Source organism: Macaca nemestrina, chromosome X (genome assembly GCF_043159975.1).
Source record: "Macaca nemestrina isolate mMacNem1 chromosome X, mMacNem.hap1, whole genome shotgun sequence".
NCBI classification, from domain to species: Eukaryota; Metazoa; Chordata; class Mammalia; order Primates; family Cercopithecidae; genus Macaca; species Macaca nemestrina.
In genome coordinates, this window is record NC_092145.1 from 1,396,373 (window position 1) to 1,418,587 (window position 22,215).

General features: G+C 51.2%; 2 protein-coding genes across 2 annotated transcripts; both read right to left on the minus strand.

Annotated features, from left to right (window-relative positions):
• Positions 1 to 10,529: 10,529 nt before the first annotated feature.
• On the minus strand, positions 10,530 to 15,941 carry LOC139360604 (cancer/testis antigen 2). Its single transcript, XM_071088367.1, has 3 exons — positions 11,741 to 15,941; positions 11,033 to 11,166; positions 10,530 to 10,803 (listed from the first exon to the last, which is right to left on the minus strand). Exons 1-3 carry the CDS (start codon positions 11,987 to 11,989, stop codon positions 10,665 to 10,667), a joined length of 522 nt encoding a protein of 173 aa, XP_070944468.1. The 5' UTR covers positions 11,990 to 15,941; the 3' UTR covers positions 10,530 to 10,664.
• A 2,456-nt stretch (positions 15,942 to 18,397) lies between these two features.
• Positions 18,398 to 19,884, minus strand: LOC105468364 (olfactory receptor 10W1-like). Its single transcript, XM_071089042.1, has one exon. It carries the CDS (start codon positions 19,477 to 19,479, stop codon positions 18,460 to 18,462), a length of 1,020 nt encoding a protein of 339 aa, XP_070945143.1. The 5' UTR covers positions 19,480 to 19,884; the 3' UTR covers positions 18,398 to 18,459.
• Positions 19,885 to 22,215: the final 2,331 nt, after the last annotated feature.

Consider the following 22,215-nt stretch of genomic DNA (forward strand, 5'->3'; position numbering starts at 1 on the left):
TGGTCTCGATCTCCTGACCTCATGATCCGCCCGTCTCGGCCTCCCAAAGTGCTGGGATTACAGGCTTGAGCCACCGCGCCCGGCCCGACGTTGTTATTTCTTTAACATCTGCTGTATGAGAAGGCTGAGGAGCCGAGCCACTGAATGCACCATGGCTCTCCCTTGGGTTACTCCACATCCATAAGTATATTTGTATTATATATATGTATATGTATGTGTATACTTGTTTCACAAAGTGTTTAGACAAAGCCTTGCTCTTTTAACCAAGTACAAATTAAAGAATCTCTGAGTCCAACTATGACCTGTAAGCCCTGCTTCAGGATACCCCAATGTTTTGGCTAAACCAGTGTCTAAACTCTATGTATTGATTTATGACTTTGCCTGTAACTTCTGCTTCCTTTGAAATGTATAAAATAGAGCTGCAGTCTGACTGCCTCGGGGCCACTGCTCAAGTCTCGGGTTCGTGTCTTCTCCAGGCTGCGATCATTCATATTGGCTCAGAACACACCTCTTTGAAATAGTTTACAGATTGTGCTTTTGCTGCCAACAATGATGCTGGTTTGAGAGCCTATCATCTGTAGACTAAATTACAAAATGGCGGAGAGAAGGTGGGGAAGGGGGGAAATGAACTAATACAAATAAAATTATGTACCAAATAACAACGAAGTAAAGTAGACATGACCTCCTGTGATCCTCATTTTTGGAATTACATACATACCCATAGTTGGCCTCAGCGAACATATTGGCTGATTATGATTTTTCACTCGGTGGGTGACACAGGCTTCTGTTCCTGAGGGGTCTGAGCCCTTTTTGGGCCTGTCTAGGAGTTGTCACCTTCCACCAAATTTTACCACTGTAGATAGCAATATTAGCAAATGTTCCCTAAAATTCGGTGAATCTCAGAAATATTTTGCTGTGACCCCACATATGTAGCAGAAATTATATCTCTTCTTGACAGTCAGGGTCCATTACCTAGCCAACACAATAATCCTCCTCTCATTTGTTAGCTCAGTACCACAGGGATCCCAGATTTTCAGATTACAGTCTCTAATCCATTTCATTGCAGCTTTCGAGTAGGATATGGTGATGGTGAATGAGCCCGTAGTACATCCGTGGATGGTGGTGTTGGCGAAACCGCGGCAGTGGAGAGCATGTATATACACAGAAAAAGCATCTATTCCAAAGAGAAAAACTTGCTGCCCCCTGCAGAATGGAAGGGGTTTGATATGATATAATCATCTTTTCACCAGGTAGGTCTGAATGTCTGTAACCCCAAATTTCATATGTTGAAACCTAATCACCGATATGATGTTATTGCAAGTGGAGCCTTGAATGGTGATTAGATCAAGAGGGCAGAGACCTCAAGAATGGGATTAGTGTCCTCATAAAAGAGACCCCTGAGAGGTTCCGTGTGCAAACACAGTTAGAAGGCACCATCTATGAACCAGAATGTGGGCTGACACCAAACACCAAATCTGCTGACTCCTTGATCTTGAACCTTCCAGCCTCCAAAACGGTAAGAAATAAATTTCTGTTGTTTATAAGCTACCCAGTCTATGGTATTGTGCTGTGGCAGCCTGAATGGGCTAAGACAGACCCCTGTGGGATGAGCCCATATATGAGGCTCTGCTCTTGGGAGATTTGGCACTTGGTGAAGACCATGTTGTTGAGCCCGTGAGTAACTTCCATTTCTGTCCTCATGGCCACATTTATCATGAGCCCACTGAGCAAGAATCGGAGTAACTGAGGAAGGAAGTTAACTCACATCCCCAGAGCAGGTCATCACATCCACGTGAGTACCGAAAGCACCTTGGGAACGCACACAAGGGATGTGCATTTCCTGGTATTCTAGGCCCAATCTGGGAAGTCCATCCACATGCCTCTTCTCCAAGATGCCTTGCTGTCAATCTTCCAATATTGTTACTTCCAAGTCACCACCATATGAACAAACTCTTATAAACTTCCCATTGACTCAAATAGATCTATGCTTTTAGCACCTTCCTTCTGGGCAGAATGAACAGTAAGATGCAATTATCAAGATGTGTCCTCAGCAATAATTATGAAGACTTGTTGAATGTGCCATGAGCGGTTCTTGAAGGGAAATTTAAAGTTTTGAAGGCTTAGAATAAACAAACAATGACTGAAAAGAATGACCTAAGCCTACAAGTCTATACGTTAGAAAAAGAGCCGAGTAAAGGCAGGGACAGTAGTGCAAGATATCCCTTCCTGATTGATGGATAAAACAAACGTTACAAGTCATAATAGCGGCCAGGCACGGTGGCTCATGCCTGTAATCTCAGCACATTGGGAGGCCAAGGCGGGCGGGTCACGAGGTCAGGAGATCGAGACCATCCTGGCTAACACGGTGAAACCCCGTCTCTACTAGAAATACAAAAAATTAGCGGGGCATGATGGTGGGTGCCTGTAGTCCCAGCTACTCAGGAGGCTGAGGCAGGAGAATGGCATGAACCTGGGAGGCGGAGCTTGCAGTGAGCCAAGATCGCGCCACTGCGCTCCAGCCTGGGCCACAGAGTGAGACTTTGCCTCAAAAAAAAAAAAAAAAAGAAAAAAGAAAAAGAAAAGTCATAATAGAAATGTTAGAAATGGAAAAAATATATATAGCTATAGGTATAGCAGAGATTTTAAAAACAATAAGATAAATTCATTGCAGTAAATTTAAAAAATGATTAACTGGACATTGTACTAGGAAAATATAATGAACTCGAGAAACATATAACATTTTTCTTTTCGGCCAAGACTGCTCTCCAGGTGGGACTGTGCTTTCCCATTACATTGCACCAGGAAGTGCACCACATCTGTGTTTGTCTTCATTGTGATGTTATTTAGGTTCAGGTGGTGTCAGCCTGATCACTTGTGTGTGTGTGTGTGTGTGTGTGTGTATGTGACAGGGTCTCTCTCTGTCACCCACATTGGAGTGCAGTGGTGAAATCCTAGCTCACTACAGCCACATTTTGTTCATTCATCCGTTCATGGATGACACTTGGATGGTTTCCACCTTTTGGCTATTGTCAATAATGATGCAACAAACATTGGCACACAAGTATCTGTTTGAGCACCTGTGTTTTCTGAGCAGCCGCCAAACAGTTTTCCATAGTGCCTGCACGACTACATTCCAATCGGGAATAGATGAAGGTTCCAACTTCTCCCCATCCTCGTCAACTCTTACTATTTTCTTTTTTTTTTTTTTTGAGACGGAGTCTCGCTCTGTCGCCCAGGCTGGAGTGCAGTGGCGCGATCTCGGCTCACTGCAAGCTCCGCCTCCCGGGTTCACGCCATTCTCCTGCCTCAGCCTCCCGAGTAGCTGGGACTACAGGCGCCCACAACCGCGCCCGGCTAATTTTTTGTATTTTTAGTAGAGACGGGGTTTCACCGTGGTCTCGATCTCCTGACCTTGTGATCCGCCCGCCTCGGCCTCCCAAAGTGCTGGGATTACAGGCGTGAGCCACCGCGCCCGGCCTATTTTCTATTTTTTAAGTAACCATCCCAGTAACTGTGAAGTGGTATCTCATTGTGCTTTTGACTTGCATTTCCCTAATGACTAAGGATGTTAAGCATCATTTCATGTGCTTACTGGTCATTTCTGTTATGTTTTTTGGAGAAATTTCTAAGTTTTTTGTCAATTCTTTAACTCAATTGTTTATCGCTTTGCTTGAGTTTTAGGAGTTTGTTGTATATTATGAGTTGAGTTTTAGGAGTGTGTTGTGTATTACAGATACTAAACCCTTATCAGATATATGATTGGCAAATATTTTCTCACTTTCTTCAGCTTGTCTTTTCACTTTTGGGTTGAGGCTTAATATTACCATGCTGCCCCGGCATCCATTTTGTTGTCTTGACATGAGTCCCCAGATGCCACACGATGCCCTTGGTTAATAGCCTAAGCCCAGTTCCCAACCGCTGCCTTTCGATTCCACTTTCCTTCCCCTAAAAGCCGTCTCACCAGTACACACACACACACCCAGCTGCTTGACCAAATGTAAAGTTAGGTTAGGTCCATGTAGTTAGGTTAGGCCCCTTTTTCTGGGCATTTGCTTCGAATGCTCCAATCTTCTCACCCCCTACTGTGATGCTCTGACCACCTCCCTGGACCCAAATAAAGGCAAGTGCCCCAGGTCCACGCACACCCTCTGCACATGTTGACTGACCTCCGTGTAGCCACCGTAACCTATGAATAACAGAAGTTCTTTGTTTCCGTCTTCTGGCTCTTCTAATCGCTGAAGGAGTACTCTCCATTTTAAAGGAACTAAAGTAAACTAGTTCAACCATTGTGGAAGACAGTGTGGCGATTCCTCAAGGATCTAGAACTAGAAATACCATTTGACCCCGCCATCCCATTACTGGGTATATACGCAGAGGATTATAAATCATGCTGCTATAAAGACACATGCACACGTATGTTTCTTGCGGCACTATTCACAATAGCGAAGACTTGGAACCAACCCAAATGTCCATCAATGACAGACTGGATTAAGAAAATGTGGCACATACACACCATGGAATACTATGCAGCCATAAAAAAGGATGAGTTCATGTCCTTTGTAGGGACATGGATGCAGCCGGAAACCATCATTCTCAGCAAACTATCGCAAGAACAGAAAACCAAACACCGCTTGTTCTCACTCATAGGTGGGAACTGAACAATGAGAACACTTGGACACAGGAAGGGGAACATCACACACCGGGGCCTATCATGGGGAGGGGTGGAGGGGAGAGGGATAGCATTAGGAGATATACCTAATGTAAATGACGAGTTAATGGGTGCAGCACACCAACATGGCACATGTATACATATGTAACAAATCTGCATGTTGTGCACATGTACCCTAGAACATAAAATATAATAAAAAACTAAATAAATACAAATAAGTAAAAAATTAAAACAACTTTCTTGATAATGTTCTTTAATGCACAAAAGTTTTTCATTTTGATGAAGTCCAGTTTAACAATCTTTTCTCTGGCTGCATGTACTTTTGGTTTCATATCTGAGAATCTATTGCCAAATCCAAGGTCATGTAGATTCACTCTGTGGTTTCTTTTTTTTTTTTTTTTTTTTTGAGACGGAGTCTCGCTCTGTCGCCCAGGCTGGAGTGCAGTGGCCGGATCTCAGCTCACTGCAAGCTCCGCCTTTTGGGTTCACGCCATTCTCCTGCCTCAGCCTCCCGAGTAGCTGGGACTACAGGCGCCTGCCACCTCGCCCGGCTAGTTTTTTGTATTTTTTAGTAGAGACGGGGTTTCACCAGGTTAGACAGGATGGTCTCGATCTCCTGACCTTGTGATCCGCCCATCTCGGCCTCCCAAAGTGCTAGGATTACAGGCTTGAGCCACCGCGCCCGGCCCACTCTGTGGTTTCTTTGAAGAGTTTTATGGTTTTAGCTCTTACATTTAGGTTGCTGACCGATTTTGCATTAATTTTTACTTACCGTGTTACATGGGGGTTCAACATCATGCTTTTGCAGGAGTAATTCCACTTGTTCCAGCGCTGTTTGTTGAAGAGATTGCAGGATTGGCACTCTTGTCAAAAATTATTTAACCAGAGATCACATCAAGTTAAAAAACTTCTGCACAGCAAAGGAAACAATTCACAAAGTGAAGAGACAACCCACAGAATGGGACAAAATATTTGCAAACTACCCATCTGATAAGGGATTAATGACCAGAATACATAAGGAACTCAAACAATGTTGTAGGGGGGAAAGAAAAAAAAATCTAATAATTCAAGTTAAAAAGAGGCCAAAGAAGCAAAGGAACAGGAAGGGCATAGGGAGGGTTGGGAGCGGGGGCGAGGAGGGATGGGGCAACCACAGACAGGATGGAGATTTAAGGATCCCTGTGATTCCCGAGATGACCCTGAGAGCATCAGCTGGGGAACCGGATGAAAATTCACGGCAGACGTGCATTGTTTGGAAGGAGGTGAGGAGCCAGAAATGGTGAGTTATTCACTGAAGGAGTGACCACTTGATCTGTTCTTTGGCTGACTGTAGTACCTGAGACATGGTCTGCCCCATAAGAGGGACATCTTCATCCCCTTATTTAAAAAAAATTATTTTTGAGACAGCACCTCCTCTGTTGCTCAGGCTGGAGTACGGTGGCACAGTCAAGGCTCACTGCAGCCTCCACCTCCCCAGGCTCAGGTGATTTTCCCACGTCAGCCTCCCGAGCAGCTGGGACTACAAGCACGGCGTACATTGCCTGGCTAATGTTTTCTGGTTTTAGTAGAGACGAGGTATCACCATGCTGCCCAGGCTGGTCTCAAACTTCTGGGTTCAAGCAATTCTCCCACCTTGGCCTCCCAAAATGCCGGGATTACAGGTATGAGCCACCTCAGGGGGCCAGAGTTTCTTTCTTAAATGTTTGATTCATTAACCAATAGAGCATCCAGCCTGGAGTTTTCTATGTGGGAAGGTTTTTAATTATGAACTGATATGGGTAGTTGATATAAAACTCCTTTTTTTTTTCTTGTGTCAGTTTTAGTAATATGTATCTTTCAATGAAATTATACATTTCATCGAAGTCATTGAATTTATTGTCACAGAGTTGTTAAATAGCATTCCTTTTATTTTTTTTATTTTTATTTTTTTTTGACAGAGTCACGCTGTGTCGCCCAGGCTGGAGTGCAGTGGCGCGATCTTGGCTCACTGCAAGCTCCACCTCCCAGGTTCACGCCATTCTCCTGCCTCAGTCTCCCGAGTAGCTGGGACTGCAGGCGCCCACCGCCACACCCGGCTGGTTTTTTTTTTTTTTTTTTTGTATTTTTAGTAGAGACGGGGTTTCACTGTGTTAGCCAGGATGGTCTCGATCTCCTGACCTTGTGATCCGCCCGCCTCAGCCTCCCAAAGTGCTGGGATTACAGGCGTGAGGCACCACGCCCGGCCAATGGCATTTTTTACTAGCCTTTGACTTGTTTCACTGATGTCTGCTTTGTGATTTATTAGGTCCTCCTCCTGCTTGTCTGGGGCTAGCTTTCTCTTTTCCTCTAGGGTCTTAAGAGGAAAAGCTGAGATGATTGGGCCAGGAAGGAATGGGGAAGAAGAGTGGGGCATGGCGAGTCCACAGTCCAGACCACAGTGGGGAAGGGCCGCACCCTAGCCGTGGAGAGGAGGAGGAGAAAGTGCTGTCGTTGGAGGGGCGTTGGAGGGGCATTTGGGGCTGAGGAGAAGCTGGTGGGTTTGTACAGGTGCTGTGGGGGAGAACGGAGGGGTGAGGTGTGTGGGAGGGAAGAGCCCAGCTGGGAAATGGGGGCTTTGCACGGGAGGAGCTGCTCCCCCATACAGAGCCCAGCTCCAGGGGATCCCTTCTCCCCCAGATTCTCACGGCTCTGGACCGAGATGCCTCAAGGCGACAGAAGCTGGAAGATCGTCAGCCTCGTGCCCAGTGAAAGCTATGGGTGGTGGAATGGGTGAGGAGGGGGCTTCTCAGTCTTGAGCCGTCCTCCTGTCCTGGGGAGCGGCTGGCTCAAGCCTGGGTCCCCGGGCTGAGCCCTGAATTGGGTGTTGCGGGGCAGGTCACCCTGGCCAGGATGTCTCCGGCACACCTGGGCCCTGAAAGGAGAGGGAGTGACAGACAGGACCAGGCAGAAGGCAGGGGAGGCCGGATGCGGTATTAAAGAGGCTGGCCAGAAAAGCCTCTCTGAGAGGGTGACAATTGTGTGCAACGCTGGAAGAAGAGATTTCTCGACAGGAGAAAGCTAGTGCAAAGGCCGTGAGGCAGGAGTGTGCCTGGTGTGTTCCAGAAAGGGCCAGGGGCCCTGTGTGGCTGCGTCAGCGTGAGCAAGGGGAAGTGTGGGAGGTGAGAAGGCCAGAGAGGAAACGCTCGATCATGTCGGGTCTGCAGGCTGCCATCAGGGCTCTGGCTTTCACTGTGAGTGAGGGAAGCCCACTGGACAGCTTAGAGCAGAGGACTGAGGCCACCTGACTTGGGTTTAAAAGCTACCAGCTCCAGCCATCCGGCCGTGGGATTAGGGTGGCCGGCTGCACCTGGGCCATGTTTGGGCAGAGGTGGCGGGACGGGGTCATGGGACAACGAAACTAAAGACTCATGCTCTGGGTGAATGAAACCCACACTTGTGGACCAGGTTGGGGAGCCCTATCTGGAAAGAGCTGGTCCCTGTGCCCGTTCTCCTCCTCCCTTTCCTCCTGGGACTCCCTTGCAGGCTCACCCCTCCCTATTTGGATTCGTATCCACAGAAGACTCCTTCACTGCTTTTTCTACCATCACAGCTTTTGAGGGCTTATCAGCAAGGACTCAATCCCTGTCTTAGTCTATTTGTGTTGCTATAGAGGGGTACCTGATGCTGAGAAATTCATAAAGAGTTTTATTTGGCTCATAGTTCTGCAGCTATAGGACGGGTGGTGCCAGCATCTGCTTCTGGTGAGGGCCTCAGACCGCATCTACTCCTGGCGGGAGGTGGCGGAAAGCTGGCATCGCATGGTGAGAGAGGAAGGATGAGCCATTCCACCTGGAATCTGGGGTGAAGTCAACTCCAGCAGAATCAAAACTGCTGAAGGGAAAGGGAGGGAGTGGTTCTAGGGGAAATATGGACACTGGTACAGGGGAACAGAGGTTGGCTGACAAAACCAAAAGATGCCCTCTGCTGTGGCACAGACATGTCGACACACTCAAAATCCACTTCCAATGTTTTGAAAGAACAGGACTAGGAGAGATGGTTTCTTATTCGAGCAGACTCTTCTTTTACAAAGTAAAGACGTGTATTTCCAAAGTAATACATGCTTGATGAAAATATTTCAGCATGGAAGTCTGAGGTTTAAAAGGTGAAGGTTTTATTTCCCTAACGCTATTGTCCAGCGATGAGCACTCTTGAGCGTGGAGGTGGCTGTCCAGGGAGTTACTGTGCACATCCCTACATGCTCACATGGCGGGAGCACACTGCCAAAACAAGAGTGTGCCATAGCCTATATGCAGAGATCTGGTGACTTGTTTTAACCTCTTTCTATGCTAGTACCCGACTATCTACCATGCTCTCTCTCTAGCTTCCTCACACTTTTCCCCTGGGGCAGTTGTGCAGTGATTTATTTAATGTTTCTGCAGCTGATGAACATTTACATTCTAAAAACTATTTACGTGATGGTGTCATTAAGATGCTGGTGGATTCGACCTCACTTGCCTATCCAGGAGTTTCTCAGATGGATTCCTCAAGGTGGGTGAAAGGGTATGCACATTTTTCCCTTAATAGAAAATGCCAAATAAATGTCCAAATAGATGCTACTACCACTGCTACTGACAGCGTATGAGTCCTCGTTTCCAACTACAGCCTTGCCAAGCACTGGAGATTGTCAACTAATACTTTAATCTTACATTAAAATATGCTCTGGTCCCACTGAATAAATCCTGAAAGCAAGACTCAAAGGGATCTTGTTTCCAAGCAACTTAAGAGCATCCCAGAAGACAGCTCAAGAATATGTCTCTTTTGCTTTGACAAACAACAGCCACTTTCCAAACTAGCTCTGCCCAAGATGGTGCCAGCGTGACCACCCGGTAGACAAGGCAACTCAGCAAGTCACAGAGACCCCGCAGCTGTCTGCTCCCTCCCCTGTGTGCCATTCATGCCAAGTCCCCCATTAAAAGGCCCTGCTTTCTGCCCCCAAAGGGAAGCAGTGCCCTTAAAGGCAGGAGCCTGTACGTCTTCCCCTAAACCAAGCATGGCAGAAAGTCCGTTTCTTAATAGCAGACATCGCTCTTGTTCATTGGACTCTGCAAGCGGTAAGAGAATCTGCGTTTTGTTAACATTCCGTGTTTACAAACATTTTACGTTGTTCGCATTATTACTATTATTATTATTTTAGAGACAGGGTCTCGCTCTGTCGCCAAGGCTGGAGCTCAGGGGTGCATTCATAGCTCACTGCAGCCTCGAGATCCTGGACTCAAGCCACCCTCCCACGCCAGCCTCCTGAGTTACTGGGACTACAGGTGCCTGCCACCACGCCCTCCACCCCTAATTTTTAAATGATTCTCATAGAGACAGAATCTCGCTACATTGCCCAGAGTGGCCTCCAATTGCAGGTCTCAAGCCATCCTCCCACCTGAGCCTCCCCGAACGCTGGGAATACAGGTGCGCACCACCATGCCCGGCCCATATCACATGTTTAATGGTGAAATGATAATGCTGGTTTTATGCATCTGTTCAAGCACATGTTTTTGAAGCATTTTTAGAAAGCACAAAAGCTCATATATGTTCAATGAAGACAATTTGGGAACAAACTTAATGCTGAGCTGGAAAAACATCATACATGCTACTGTCATATATTTAACATATAAGTGCAAGCATATTGAGGAAAGTATTCTAAAATGTCCACAGTACTTAAAGCTGAACGGCGGGACCCAGTGGCTTTTCATTTTCCCCCATTTCCCAAATTGTCTTCCATTACCTTGTGCTACTTCAATCTCTGAATCCCAGAGCCTCCCCTGCAACCCGAGGACAAGGGCACGCAAGTCTGAAGGTGCCTTCGCTCGCCGAAAAGAGACTCAGACACGGAATTGTAGCTCAGTTTTATTTCCTACAGAAACAAACATGTAAGCCGGCCTCCTCCAGCGACAAACAATCAGGCCCCCACAATGCAGTGGCCGCTCGTGCAAGGACCATCCCCTAGGGGAGGAGGCACGACCTAGGAAGGGGCACCAGGCTGGGCTTAGCGCCTCTGTCCTGAGTGAAGCAGAGCCAAAAACATAGGCAGAAAGCACTGCACGATCCACATCAACAGGGAAAGCTGCTGGAGACAGGAGCTGATGGAGAGCTGGAGTTGGCGGTGGTCTGCAGCAGTCAGTCGGCTAAATGTGAGGGGCGAAGAACATCAGGTTAAAGGCGACACCTCTGCACCCATCTCCCCGGGCTCCCTCGGGTGGCGGCGGACCTGGTGTACCAGGTCTCTGTTCTGAGACCCTGTGCTTGGGTGTTCCCAGGTCTCTAGCTTTCTACCCCTCCGGGGAGGCGGATCCCAGCCCCCAACCCACCACCATCGTCCGCCCAGTCCCTTCCCTGTCCTGGTCCCGAACCGACATAAACAGTAGGTTGCCGGACACGGTGAAGTCCTTCAGAACCGCCCCTGGTCGGGGGAGCGGTGTGGCATCCGGGGACAGGACCCTGCGGACCAGCTCCGCTTCCATGGGCGATGAGAAAGGCATCGTGATGTTCCCGGTGGGGACCCGGTTAAGGAGCTTGGACTATGCCTAGGACTTGGCCGGTGCCCATCTCATCCCCACAGGCTGTCTTCCCACGCACTGGCCCAGGTCCTGAAGCAACCCCACCCAGCTGTCTTGATTCCCCACTTTCCTCTGTTGTACCCCAAGCTGACTCCTGTGTGCCCTTCCAAGGCCCTCCCCACCATGACCCCTGCCGCATCAGCCGTCCCCCCATCACTTGAACCCCCCCCAGCCCCATCCAGCCCACACCCCAGCCACCGGCTCCCACCTTGCACGCTTCCCCCCAACTCCTGATCCTTTCTCATACCCAAGACCCCCTACCTCCTGGCGCTTTGCCCGTCACCCCATCGCCCAGCACCCACCGTGCACACGCTCCACCTCCCATCCCCCACCTGCTCCCTTCCTCTGAGCCACACCCCCCCACCTCCAACTCCCAGCCCCCACTCCCCCCCCACCCGGCCCCTTACCCCCATCTCCCAAACCCTACCTCCTGCACCTGGCCCTGCCCTCCCCCACCTCCTGGCCCTGCCCCCCACCTCTTGACCCTGTTGCCCCCAACAGGATACAACTGAACCAGGCGTCTTTCCGCCCCCCTGGCCCCGCACTGGCAGCTTCCATTCTGTGCAGAAGCAGCACTGCCACGCGGCACCCGTGGGGCGCCTCCTCCCGGCCCCGAGGCCCTTGCTGCCCCTGCACCCTGGGGACCTCCGTCGCCCGCAGCACCCGCCTCTCCTGGGCCGCCAGGAACGCCAGGGCCTCCTGGGCCATCAGCATCGCCCGCCGCACCCCCTGTGCCCTGGCCTGCGGCCCGCATGGCTCCTGGGCCTCTGTGGTGTGCTCAGAGACAAAGTCAGGGCCCACGAGGACGCGGAGGCAGTGAGGCTGCAGGAAGTTCCGCCCCCTGGCGTGCGTGCGACTGGCAGCCTGGGATCCTCAGGGCGCCTGCGCACAGGGGTCCTACTTCCGGCCCTGAGAGACCCTGGGCGAGCCCTGGAGCACGTGACTGGTTCTCCCCGCCCGCCCCACCCCAAGAGAGCCCGGGCCGGAAGGTGGCCACGATGCCAGCCTGGACCCCTCACCCCTGAGCAGCCGGCTGTCCGCCGGGCCCTTGTCCCGGGAGCCCTGCAGGGAGTCAGGCACGGCGGGGCCCAGCCTGTCCCGTCCCCCTGGTCTCCCTCACACCGAGGAGCAAGGCGGGCCTGGGAACATGGGGCCAGGGCTGTGCGGCCATCGTCCCAGACTCTGCCTGCCCTGCCTGTCCTTGGGGGAGTGCCCAGGACAGACCCCGGGGCCAGGCCTCTAACTGGGCTCAGCAGCTTCGGTCCCTGTCCTGGTCGCCCAGCCAGGTGGGGGAGCTGGAGCTGCAGGTCGGGTGGTTCGGGGGTGGCCTCCCGTCACCCAGGGGCTCCCTGGCCCCAGGTCGGGCCCCCAATCACCCAGGGGCTCCCTGGCCCCAGGTCCAGCCCACGTGGATGGGAGGCACCAGCGGGACCAGAGCTGGGGGAGGGAAGGGAGCCAGGACTCCTTGAGGGGACCCCATAGTTCCCTTGTCTCCCAGCACAGACCTCATGGGATCTCCCTCTCTCCCTCCTTCCCTTGCTCCCCTGGCGGCGTCGGAGGTGCGGAGGGCCCTCAGCTGGGAGGTGACCCTGTGGTCTGCTGGCCTGCCGGGTGCTGGCCTACTTCTGTGTCTGGAAGGGCGTCAGATCCACAGGAAAGGTGCTGCGAGAGGTAGGCAGGGGTGGGGGTGGCATGGTCCTAGGAGCTGGGTGTCTGTCTCCACACCCTGTTCACAGTCTGTGGGAGGAGAGGCTGCACTCCTTCATCCCGGGTGTCTGGGCTGCTCACCAGGCCAACTCAGGCCTCCCACATCCTGCACCCTGGGCTGGGCATGAAACCGATCCAATCGTCCCGTAGGCTGTTCTTTTTGATAAACATAGAAACTGACCCTTCTGGTCTTCAAGCTTGAACCTTACAGTTGTTTTATCTGAATTCCTTCCTCAGGAAATGACCTTGGGGCCTCTCAAAGTATCAAAGAACCGAAACTCACCAGATCGCATCCAGGCAATGAGATGCTGGACCCCCTCATTCATCAGGATTGCTTTCTGGGCCCTCCCGAGTTCCTGTTTTCCTACACATTGGTGCCTTTCTTCCCTGCTATATAAACCCTTAGTTTTAGTCAGGGAGATGGATTTGAGACTTAACTCCCATCCCCCGGCTGCAGCACCCAATTAAAGCTGTCTTCCCTGGTAATTGTCTTCGTCTCAGTCTTTGGCTTTCTGTGCGGCCAGCAGCAGGACCTAGACCAAACCCTTGGTATTTTGGTAACATGCACACCCCCAGGAAAGGACCCCGGACACGGCTCCCACCTCTAGGCTTAAAGCGAATGCACTTCCCGCACCTCCAGTCTTCCGTGTAGCAGCTTTTACCTACGTATGTCTGTGCCACATCCAGTCCTGAGACAGCTGAGTGACCCTGAGAAAGGCTTCCCCAACACGGGAACAGAGGCTGGAGGGCTGGGGCTGGCAGAGGGCGGCAGGACTGCAGGGACATTCTTAGAGCGCTAAAAAGTCAATGCAGACGCAGCAATAAAAGCATGCCATTTTCCAAAGCAGGCTCCGGCTTCCGCCTCTGCTGCTTTAAGAAGGGGTTGGGGTACAGGAGGTAGGGGGAACCTCCTCCAGCTGGAGCTGATGCGGTGAGCAAGGCTCTGCTCTGGAGGCCTCTGCAGCCGGCACCCTTCTGGGGACTGGGAAGGGAGCAGGGAAGGCAGCAGCCCGGGGAAAGCCTCGTCCCCCTGGAGCCGAGGCACTTGGCGGGAGAGCAGGATGAGAGTGGGCTGGAGAGCAGCCACACTGGCGGGGAAGGATGGGTGAAGGGATTCCACAGATGTCTAGAAAGCTGGAAAGAGCTCCTTAGCAGGTCCAAGCCCCAGGTGTAGGGGAGGACCAGATGTGGAGGACAAAGACCATTGTCCAGGGGGATCTCCAGGCGTTGGCATTATTGGGTCCTACTGAGATGGGGCCGTCAAGGAGAAAACACAGGCTGTGTGTGGCAGGGCGACAAATGAGTGCTGCTACCAAGCTCTGTCCTGTTTTCTACGCACGTCTCAGAGCCCCTCCAGTGACTGTCATCTCCGGCGTCCTCCTGCACCTCTGTGTTTGTAGACATCTTCTCACATTTCAGATCCTGCTGAGCCTCTGGGCCCCCTGCACGTGCCTTCTGACTCTCAGCTGCTGGGATGGGCACCTCTGTGCCCTGTGCCAGCGCCCCTCCTGCAGCTCCCGACACATCTCCTGTTTTTCCTGTGCCCTGCACAGGGTGGGCCTGGAAGCTCGGGGGAATTTGTACCCTTGGACACAGCCCCCCACTGATGCGGCCAAGAGTCACTGGATAACTGTCTTAGTCTCTCACCCTTTGAAGGACAACTCTGAGGTGCGGCTGACTGTGGAGCGAACGAAATGGAACGGATGCACAGCGATGAGTGTGGACAAAGGAACACCGACTTCCCAGGCTGCCGATACGTATCTCAGTAGAAGCACGGGGGAGGGGGAATGCTATATAGAGAAATATCGCTATAGTGTCTGAAGAGTTTAGAATGTATTGACCTAATATAGACACAATAAAAGTGAAAACATTGGAAGAAAATTTCGATGAACTTTATTTGATTGTTGGAATGGAAAAGACTTTCTTTCTTCCTTCTTTTCTTTCTTTCTTTCTCTCTCTTTCTCTCTTTCTTTCTTTCTTTCGTTTTTCCATTATTATACCTTAAGTTCTGGGGTACCTGTGTGCGATGTGCAGGTTTGTTACATAGGTATACATGTGCCATGCTGGTTTGCTGCGCCCATCAACTCGTTGACCCAGCAATTCCATTACTGGGTATATACCCAAAGGATTATGAATCACTCTACTATAAAGACACATGCACACGTATGTTTATTGCAGTACTGTTCACAATAGCAAAGACTTGGAACCAACCCAAATGCCCATCAATGTTAGACCGGATTTTAAAAATGCGGCACATATGCAGCCATGAAAAAGAATGAGTTCGTGTCGTTTGCAGAGACGTGGATGAAGCTGGAAACCATCATTCTCGGCAAACTAACACAGGAACAGAAAACCAAACACTGCGTGTTCTCACTCATAAGTGGGAGTTGAACAATGAGAACACACGGACACAGGGAGGGGAACATCACACACCGGGGTCTGTCGGGGGTGAGGGGCTGGGGGAGGGATAGCATCGGAAAAGACTGTTCTAAGCCTACTAGCAATGAGAATAATGATAACCAGTAACATTTGTTGGGTGGTTACCACGTCCCAAACCACTGTCGTAGGCACTAGACAAGAATCAGCTCATTTATCCAGAAATACACCACATTTTCATTGTCGTTATCCTTGGCGGCGAGATAATGGTTGGTTTTTTATTTTCTCTTCCAAACTTGCCCACATTTCCTCTTCTTTTACAGTGAACATGTATTACATTTATAAGCAGAAAATGATTAAGAAAGTTATTCATTACTTGCTGTTGAGGAAAATTTCTAATGAGCTCCGGAGTGAGCCAGTTTGCCAAAGTTTAAATTAGCCTGTTCAATTCACTGGAGGCCGTATTTTTCCTCTGAAACTTGTTCTAATTGGCACCTTTTCTTGACGCAATGAGGCGGACGGTGCCGTGATGAAGTCCCTGAAGTCACCGAGCCTTGGGGCCCACGCTAGACACCACGGGGCCGATGTCGCCTGGCTCTCCCGGTTGTCTCTGCGGCTTTCAGCCACTTCCAAAAAACCATTGTTTCCAAATTCCATACACGCAGTTCATCCTACCTTGAAAGTTATTCCTCCAGAGGGCTGTTGATAGTTTGCTTCATCAGCATTTTGTCACTACCACACAATGAGATTTTCTTTTTCTTCCACACCTTGGGGGCACTCATGAAGAACACATGTGTGCTTAAACACAAAACGTACCAGGGCCCATAAGAGCCCCTCCTCTCCAGAGGGCTGGTCCTGGTCCACACACGCTGGCAGTGATAGCCTTTGTGTTTCCGAATCAGAGAAGACTTGCTCGGAATGGATGAAATGTATTTGAAATCACATTTGGCATCATCTGGAATGGCGAAGCTTCAGAGGTGACAGGGCCAGGATGTCTATATTCAGAGAGGGCCATCGAATTAAAGTTAAGCAGGGGTCTCTTTGCTTGAATTCTGGAGTTTCAAACCAGTACAGTCATGTGAGCTTGGATGGCCTGTAGGTACTTCCAACCCAACCTGGCCCCAGCCGACCTCACTGCCTGTCCCCCGACTCCCGGAATGGCTTCCTTCTGCTTCGTTCTCTGTCTTGGCGACACGTGTTTCCATGGCCCCGCACTCTGTCATCTCACCTTCCGTCTAATCGGTTTCCTTCAATGTGTCGTCTCCACCCTCCCCAGGCCAGGTCGGCATCATCTCTCACCTATATGATGAGAACAATCTCCCCCGCTCTACACAGATTCCCAGCCCCTTTCCCAGGAATTTGGCCTGAGTGGGGCGGTCTAAGTGGGGATGGTGTAGGCTGGCCTCATGTGGACCAGGGGGAGGGCCCAGCCATACCTACCAGGGCTGGTGAGAGCGGCTTGTTTCACCCCGTGGGGGTCATTGCGGGCTCTTGTGTCAGACTCAGGATGGGGGTCTGTTGGGAAGCCCCGGCTGGCCTAGTCCCCTGGCCTTGAGCCTTTGGTCTTCTCTGAGCGCCCACCCGCCATCACTTGAGGACAGTGAAAGGCAGCTGTGTTGACCCTTTGAGCAGCATGTGGCCATTCCTAGGTTTGCTGGTAGGGGTGAGTGACCCTTTCCTGTGCAGGAATGGCGAGTACCCATTGTATGACAGTGATTTGTCTTAGTGCCTAATAGCCCAGCCTACTTTGTGAGCTCCATAAAGGCAGGAAGCTTGTCTGGAGCTTTTCTGTATCCCCAGTGCCAAACCCTGTACTGGGGAGACAGGAGGTACTCTCTCATTCTTTCTTTCAAGAAATATTTCCTGGCCGGGTGTGGTGGCTCACACCCGTTATCCCAGCACTTTGGGAGGTCAAAGTGGGAGGATCACTTGAGTCCAGGAATTGGACACAAGCCTGGGCAACATAGTGAGATTCCCCCCGTCTCCTCAAAAAAAAAAAAAAAAAAAAAAAACACACAAAAGATTAATATTAATATTATCCAGGAGCAGTTGCACACACCTGTAGTACCAGCTGCTCTGGAGGCTGAGGTGGTAGGATCATTTGAGCCTGGGAGGTTGAGGCTGCAGTGAGCTGTGATCACATCACTGCCCCCCAGCCTGGGCTACAGAGTGAGATCCTGTCTCTAAAAGAAACAAAGAAGTGTGTCTTCCCTGCTAAGTGTTATGGTCGAGGGAAACTCAGAGATCCAACCACTTGGCCAGCCTGTGGAGTGAGAGTGGGGCCAGCAAACACATTCTTGAGATCATTACACCTGACCTTTGTCCCCGAGTCACAGAGGCCTCAGCCCGGCAGGATATGAAAAGTTTCTGTTTCATTAGCAACTGGGATCTGAAGCCATTCCTGTGCCAAAACTTGGGGGGCTCGCCGTTCAGTTCCGTTACCGCTTATGGCGCATCTATTATGTGCCAGGGGCTGGGGTGGCAGAGACCTCGAAACTGGTTCTCCCCTTCGAGGAGTCTCCAGCTCAGCCGGGGAGACAGACCACCCATGGGGCTTCTGGGAACAAGTGGCCCTTTCACCGACATTGGTAGGATGAGGAGGGGTCAGCTGCACTGGGAGCAGAAGTGGGGCCGAGCCTGACACGCCCTTGGAGCTGCTGCCTCGGATTACACTCTCGTGTCTCAAGCGATCATGATGTCGTTTTCTGGTGACGCAGGGATTCTGTTTCCAGGCTGGCTCTGCCTTTCCATCCAAGACTTCCCTAGTTTGGATCTGGGAACTCCTTGTGTTTCTAGCCCTGCTGGTTGTTTGGTCACAGAAGCAGCTGGCTTAATGTTTCATTTGGGCCATCTGAGGCCCTTCTGCCTGTCAGTGTCCACGTCTCTGCCATTGCTGTGGGTGCTGGATGGAACTGTCCACCCCAGACTTGCTGCGTCTCAGCAAACCTTCGCATCCCTTCCGTCTGTCTGGCCACAGCAAAGGGGGCAGTGAGTCCCAGGTGCACTCAGAACCACGGAGAAGCCCTCAAAGGGAGGGGTGGGGCCGCCAGGTGCATCGGGAGACGGCTGGGTTCTGGAAAGGGAGCCAGGCCGTTCTCAGAGGGCTCTGCCTTCCCCTTCAACTCGCATGGGGCTGCTGCTTCATGGACTGTGACTGTGCAGAAGTCTCCCAAGGGCACCCTTGACTTCCTTGTTCCTCAGACTGTAGATCATAGGATAGAGCATGGGGGTGACATTGGTGTAGATTAAGGACACAATTTTGTCCTGGTCGGGGGCGTAGCAGGACTTGGGGCAAATGTAGATGAAGACTGCACAGCCATAGTGAGGAAGCGAGACCAACAGGTGCCCAGCGCAGGTGGAGAAGGCCTTGCTCCTGCCCGCGGCCGAGCGGATTCTGAGGACGGCCGTGATAATGAATCCGTAGGAGAGCAGGATCAGCAGGAAGGGGATCAAGAGGATGAGCGTGCAGACGAGGAAGACAGCAATCTCATTGGCTCGAGTGTCCGAGCAGGCCAGGAAGAGCACGGCGGGGATGTCACAGAAGAAATGATTGATCTCGTGGGACTGACAAAAGGGCAGGAGGAATATCAGCGTGGTCAATGTGAGGGAGAGCGCAAAGCTGCCAATGCACGCCAGAGCCAGCATCTGCAGGCAGAGGGTCCTGGTGATGAGGAGTGTGTAGTGAAGGGGCTTGCAGATGGCCACAAAGCGGTCGTAGGCCATCACGGCCAGGAGGAAGCACTCTGCCCCACCCAGGGCAACGAAGAAGTGCATTTGCAGGGCACAGCCCAGAAAGGGCATCCGCTGGTTCCTGGACAGGAAATTGGCCAGCATGTTGGGGACAATAACCAATGTATAGCAAATCTCAACGGTGGACAGGTTTCGGAGGAAGAAATACATGGGGGTCTGCAGGCAGGAGTCAATGAGGGTGAGGAGCACAATAGTTGTGTGCCCCGCCAGGGTGACAAGATGCATGATTAGAAACAGTCCAAAAAAGAAGATTTGCAGTTCCGCCAGGTCCCCGAAGCCCAAGATAACAAACTCAGAGCTTAAGGTGTGGTTTTCCTGCAATCGGTTCATCCTACAGGCTGCCTTGTAGAACTGGGTTACAGGGTTTAGGTTTTGTTTTTGTTTTGTTTTTCCAGCAATTCTCCAAGTCATGAGAAACCCTGAAGCCCTTTCCAGGAATGGGAGTGCAGCCAGCTCTCGCAGCCCTCCAACCCTCTTTTCCAGGCTTAGCCCTGGGTTTCACTCCACCAGCTTTTCGAATTCTGCCCTCTGTTCGCTGAAAATGAAGAACTGCTTATGGGATGCCACATCAGTTCACCTGTTGAATTATTATCAAAATGAACCCAGATGAGCAAATTCTAAACACGAAGTTGTTTTTCCCAGATGCTAAAGACAATCTTTCTGTCAGCGCTGTTCTATGGTTTCAAGACTTTTCTGGGGCGGGGGCAGGGGGCTGAGCTCGAGGTACTAAATAGGTTTAGACACAGTCACCAGGCTGTAGGGAATTGCTGTAGGGTGTGGACACTCCTGGCTTTGTGCGTCAGCCACTTTGTCCTTCCCTGACTACCACCTCCAAACTCCCAGGGTTCCAGCAGCCGACTGTGAGCAGGACGCTAGAGCACAGGACGCTAGAGTGCAGGACACTAGAGCGGAAGGGGCCCAACCCACCTCGGATCTGCTGCCTCTCTGGCATCCCCAGTCGATTGGGTGATTTATCTCTGAGCCCTGTAATTCTTTGTTTACTTCTCTGTCTACTGCAACAGCCTATGAGCTCCATGACGGCAGGCACAGTGTGTTAATGCGGCCTCTCAAACCACGGCTGGCACAGATTAGGAGTGTCAATAAATGTTTGTTGGCTGGCCTGAAGGTGGCTGATGGTTGTAATCCCAGCACTTTGGGAGGCTGAGGCAGAAGGATTGTTTGAGGCCATGAGTTCAAGAGCAGCCTGCACAACAGAGTGAGACCCCGTCTCTACCAAAAAAAAAATTGTTTTAAGTTAGCCGGGCATGGTGGCATGCGCCTGTGGTCCCAGCTACTGAGGAGGCTGAGGCAGGAGGATCATTTGAGCCCAGGAGGTGGAGGCTGCAGTGAGCTATGGTCGTACCACTGTACTACAGCCTGGGTGACAGAGCCAGACCCCATCTCTCAATAAATAAATAAATAAATAATATAAAAGAATAAGTGTTTGTTGAATGAATGTCTGTTTCTCATTTCTGCATTTTCTACAGTTAGTGTGGGGTCAGGCATAGAGTGAGAAGAGCAGAGGGCAAAGGGCGAGCCAGGTCACCGAGTGGGAGCGACGGGGACAGAGTTAGGAGAGAGTCAGGGAGGGAATGGTCTCAGGACAACAGGGGCTCAAGCACCCGGTGTGGGACCACACCCTTGGCTGGTCTGTTTCCCTGGAGTCTATCGGGGAGGCGTTTGTTTCCTCCTTCCCTTGGCAGGACCTGGCGTTTCGCCTGCCATTTCTCCCCGTGCGTCCCTCCATCCCAGCAATCTTAAAAGATTCTCGAGATTCAGCAAAGTAAGAATCAAGGAGAGTCCAGTGCCAGTGGAGCTGTCAACTACAGGAGCCATTTCTACTGGGACCACTGAGGCGCAAAGTGGGTTCAGCAAAAGCCGAAAACCCATTTTAATCGTGGTTTTGCTCAGCATAGGTGGTGACTGTGATTCCAGCTTTCCAGCCGCTTTCACATTGCACTGAGGATTACTCGGTTGTTTCACTCACCTGAAGGGCACCTGGAGTCTTTGAGCCGGACAGGTCCCCAGAGGGCCACGTGCCCACTCCTCGCCTTAGAGCACAGGGTCAGGAAACCTTCTTCCCTGGATGACCCACCTCCTGCTCCTGCCCCCGCCCCTGGCTTCTGCCCCAGGTCCCCTGTCCGGACGGAGCCCAGCCCAGCTCGGGCTTCCCCTCTGGCATCTCCTCTCGCTATGGTCACAGGAGCCCAGCCTGGAAGGACGGGCAGAAGGCAGGGTGACCGGCCTCCCTCCAGACAGGGGTTCCCTCCAGAGAGGGCCCAGCCCCCTCCTGCGACCCAGCCCAGCCTCCCGCAGTCCCTCCATGGTCCCTGGCCGGCCCTCCCTGCGGGTAGGCGAGAACCTGCTTTCTGGGTTCATGTCTGTCTTCCTTGGACTCGTGCCCTTGCCTGTAGCTTTGCCACATCAAATCATGTCCACTCTTTTCTCCCATGACAGCGCTGCAGAGACGTGGGGCGTGCTTTGTTTCCTTTGGGCCCTTAACCTTGAAAACACTGAAAGACACAAAAAGTCACACGTCGTGCAAACACTTGAAAAGTAAGACGTGAAAGTCAGAGTGAAGGTTCCTGCTTCTTCCGTCTTTCCCCACTCTCCAGAGAGAACCATTCTTAGCTGCCAGGGACATTTTCTTCCGTGCTTGGTGCCATGCACGCAAACACGCACTCACACACTCGCACACACACGCACACACGGGTTCCCACACATGCACGCACACACACATACACACATGTGCATGTGCACAAACACCCCACTCACCCACTGCAAACATTCAATGGGATCATAGTCTACAAACTTCCCACCCTTATTGTAGTGATTTAATTTGTCACTTAACGAAATGTCTGGGAGCGGTTTTCAGTCAGCACTTACTGGCTTACTTCATTCTTTGTAGCTGCTGCATTCCACAGTATGAATGCGCTCTAATTTAACTAATTGTAGACTAATATTAATAACAGAAAGTAATAACACACATAAGCAAAAACAAAATCTAACTAAAATAAATCATAATTTCATCAGACTTTGAGTACCTTGCTGTTGAAGTGGCTTCTGGCGTTTATTTTTTACCACAGCCCATGGCACTGAGCGCATCCTGGCATAGAGCATGGCATACCTGGCTTTTCTCACTCCCCT

What these genes read in the sequence shown, in the direction of transcription:
- LOC139360604 (XM_071088367.1), bottom strand. Translation starts at nt 11,989, where the DNA reads ATGCGGGCCGCAGGCCAGGGCACAGGGGGTGCGGCGGGCGATGCTGAT. An exon ending in AAAGACGCCTGGTTCAGTTG is followed by an intron (nt 11,167 to 11,740) that starts TATCCTGTTGGG and finishes GTCCCCACCGGG; the next exon opens with AACATCACGATGCCTTTCTC. An exon ending in TCCGGCAACCTACTGTTTAT is followed by an intron (nt 10,804 to 11,032) that starts GTCGGTTCGGGA and finishes CCTCACATTTAG; the next exon opens with CCGACTGACTGCTGCAGACC.
- LOC105468364 (XM_071089042.1), bottom strand. Translation starts at nt 19,479, where the DNA reads ATGACTTGGAGAATTGCTGGAAAAACAAAACAAAAACAAAACCTAAAC.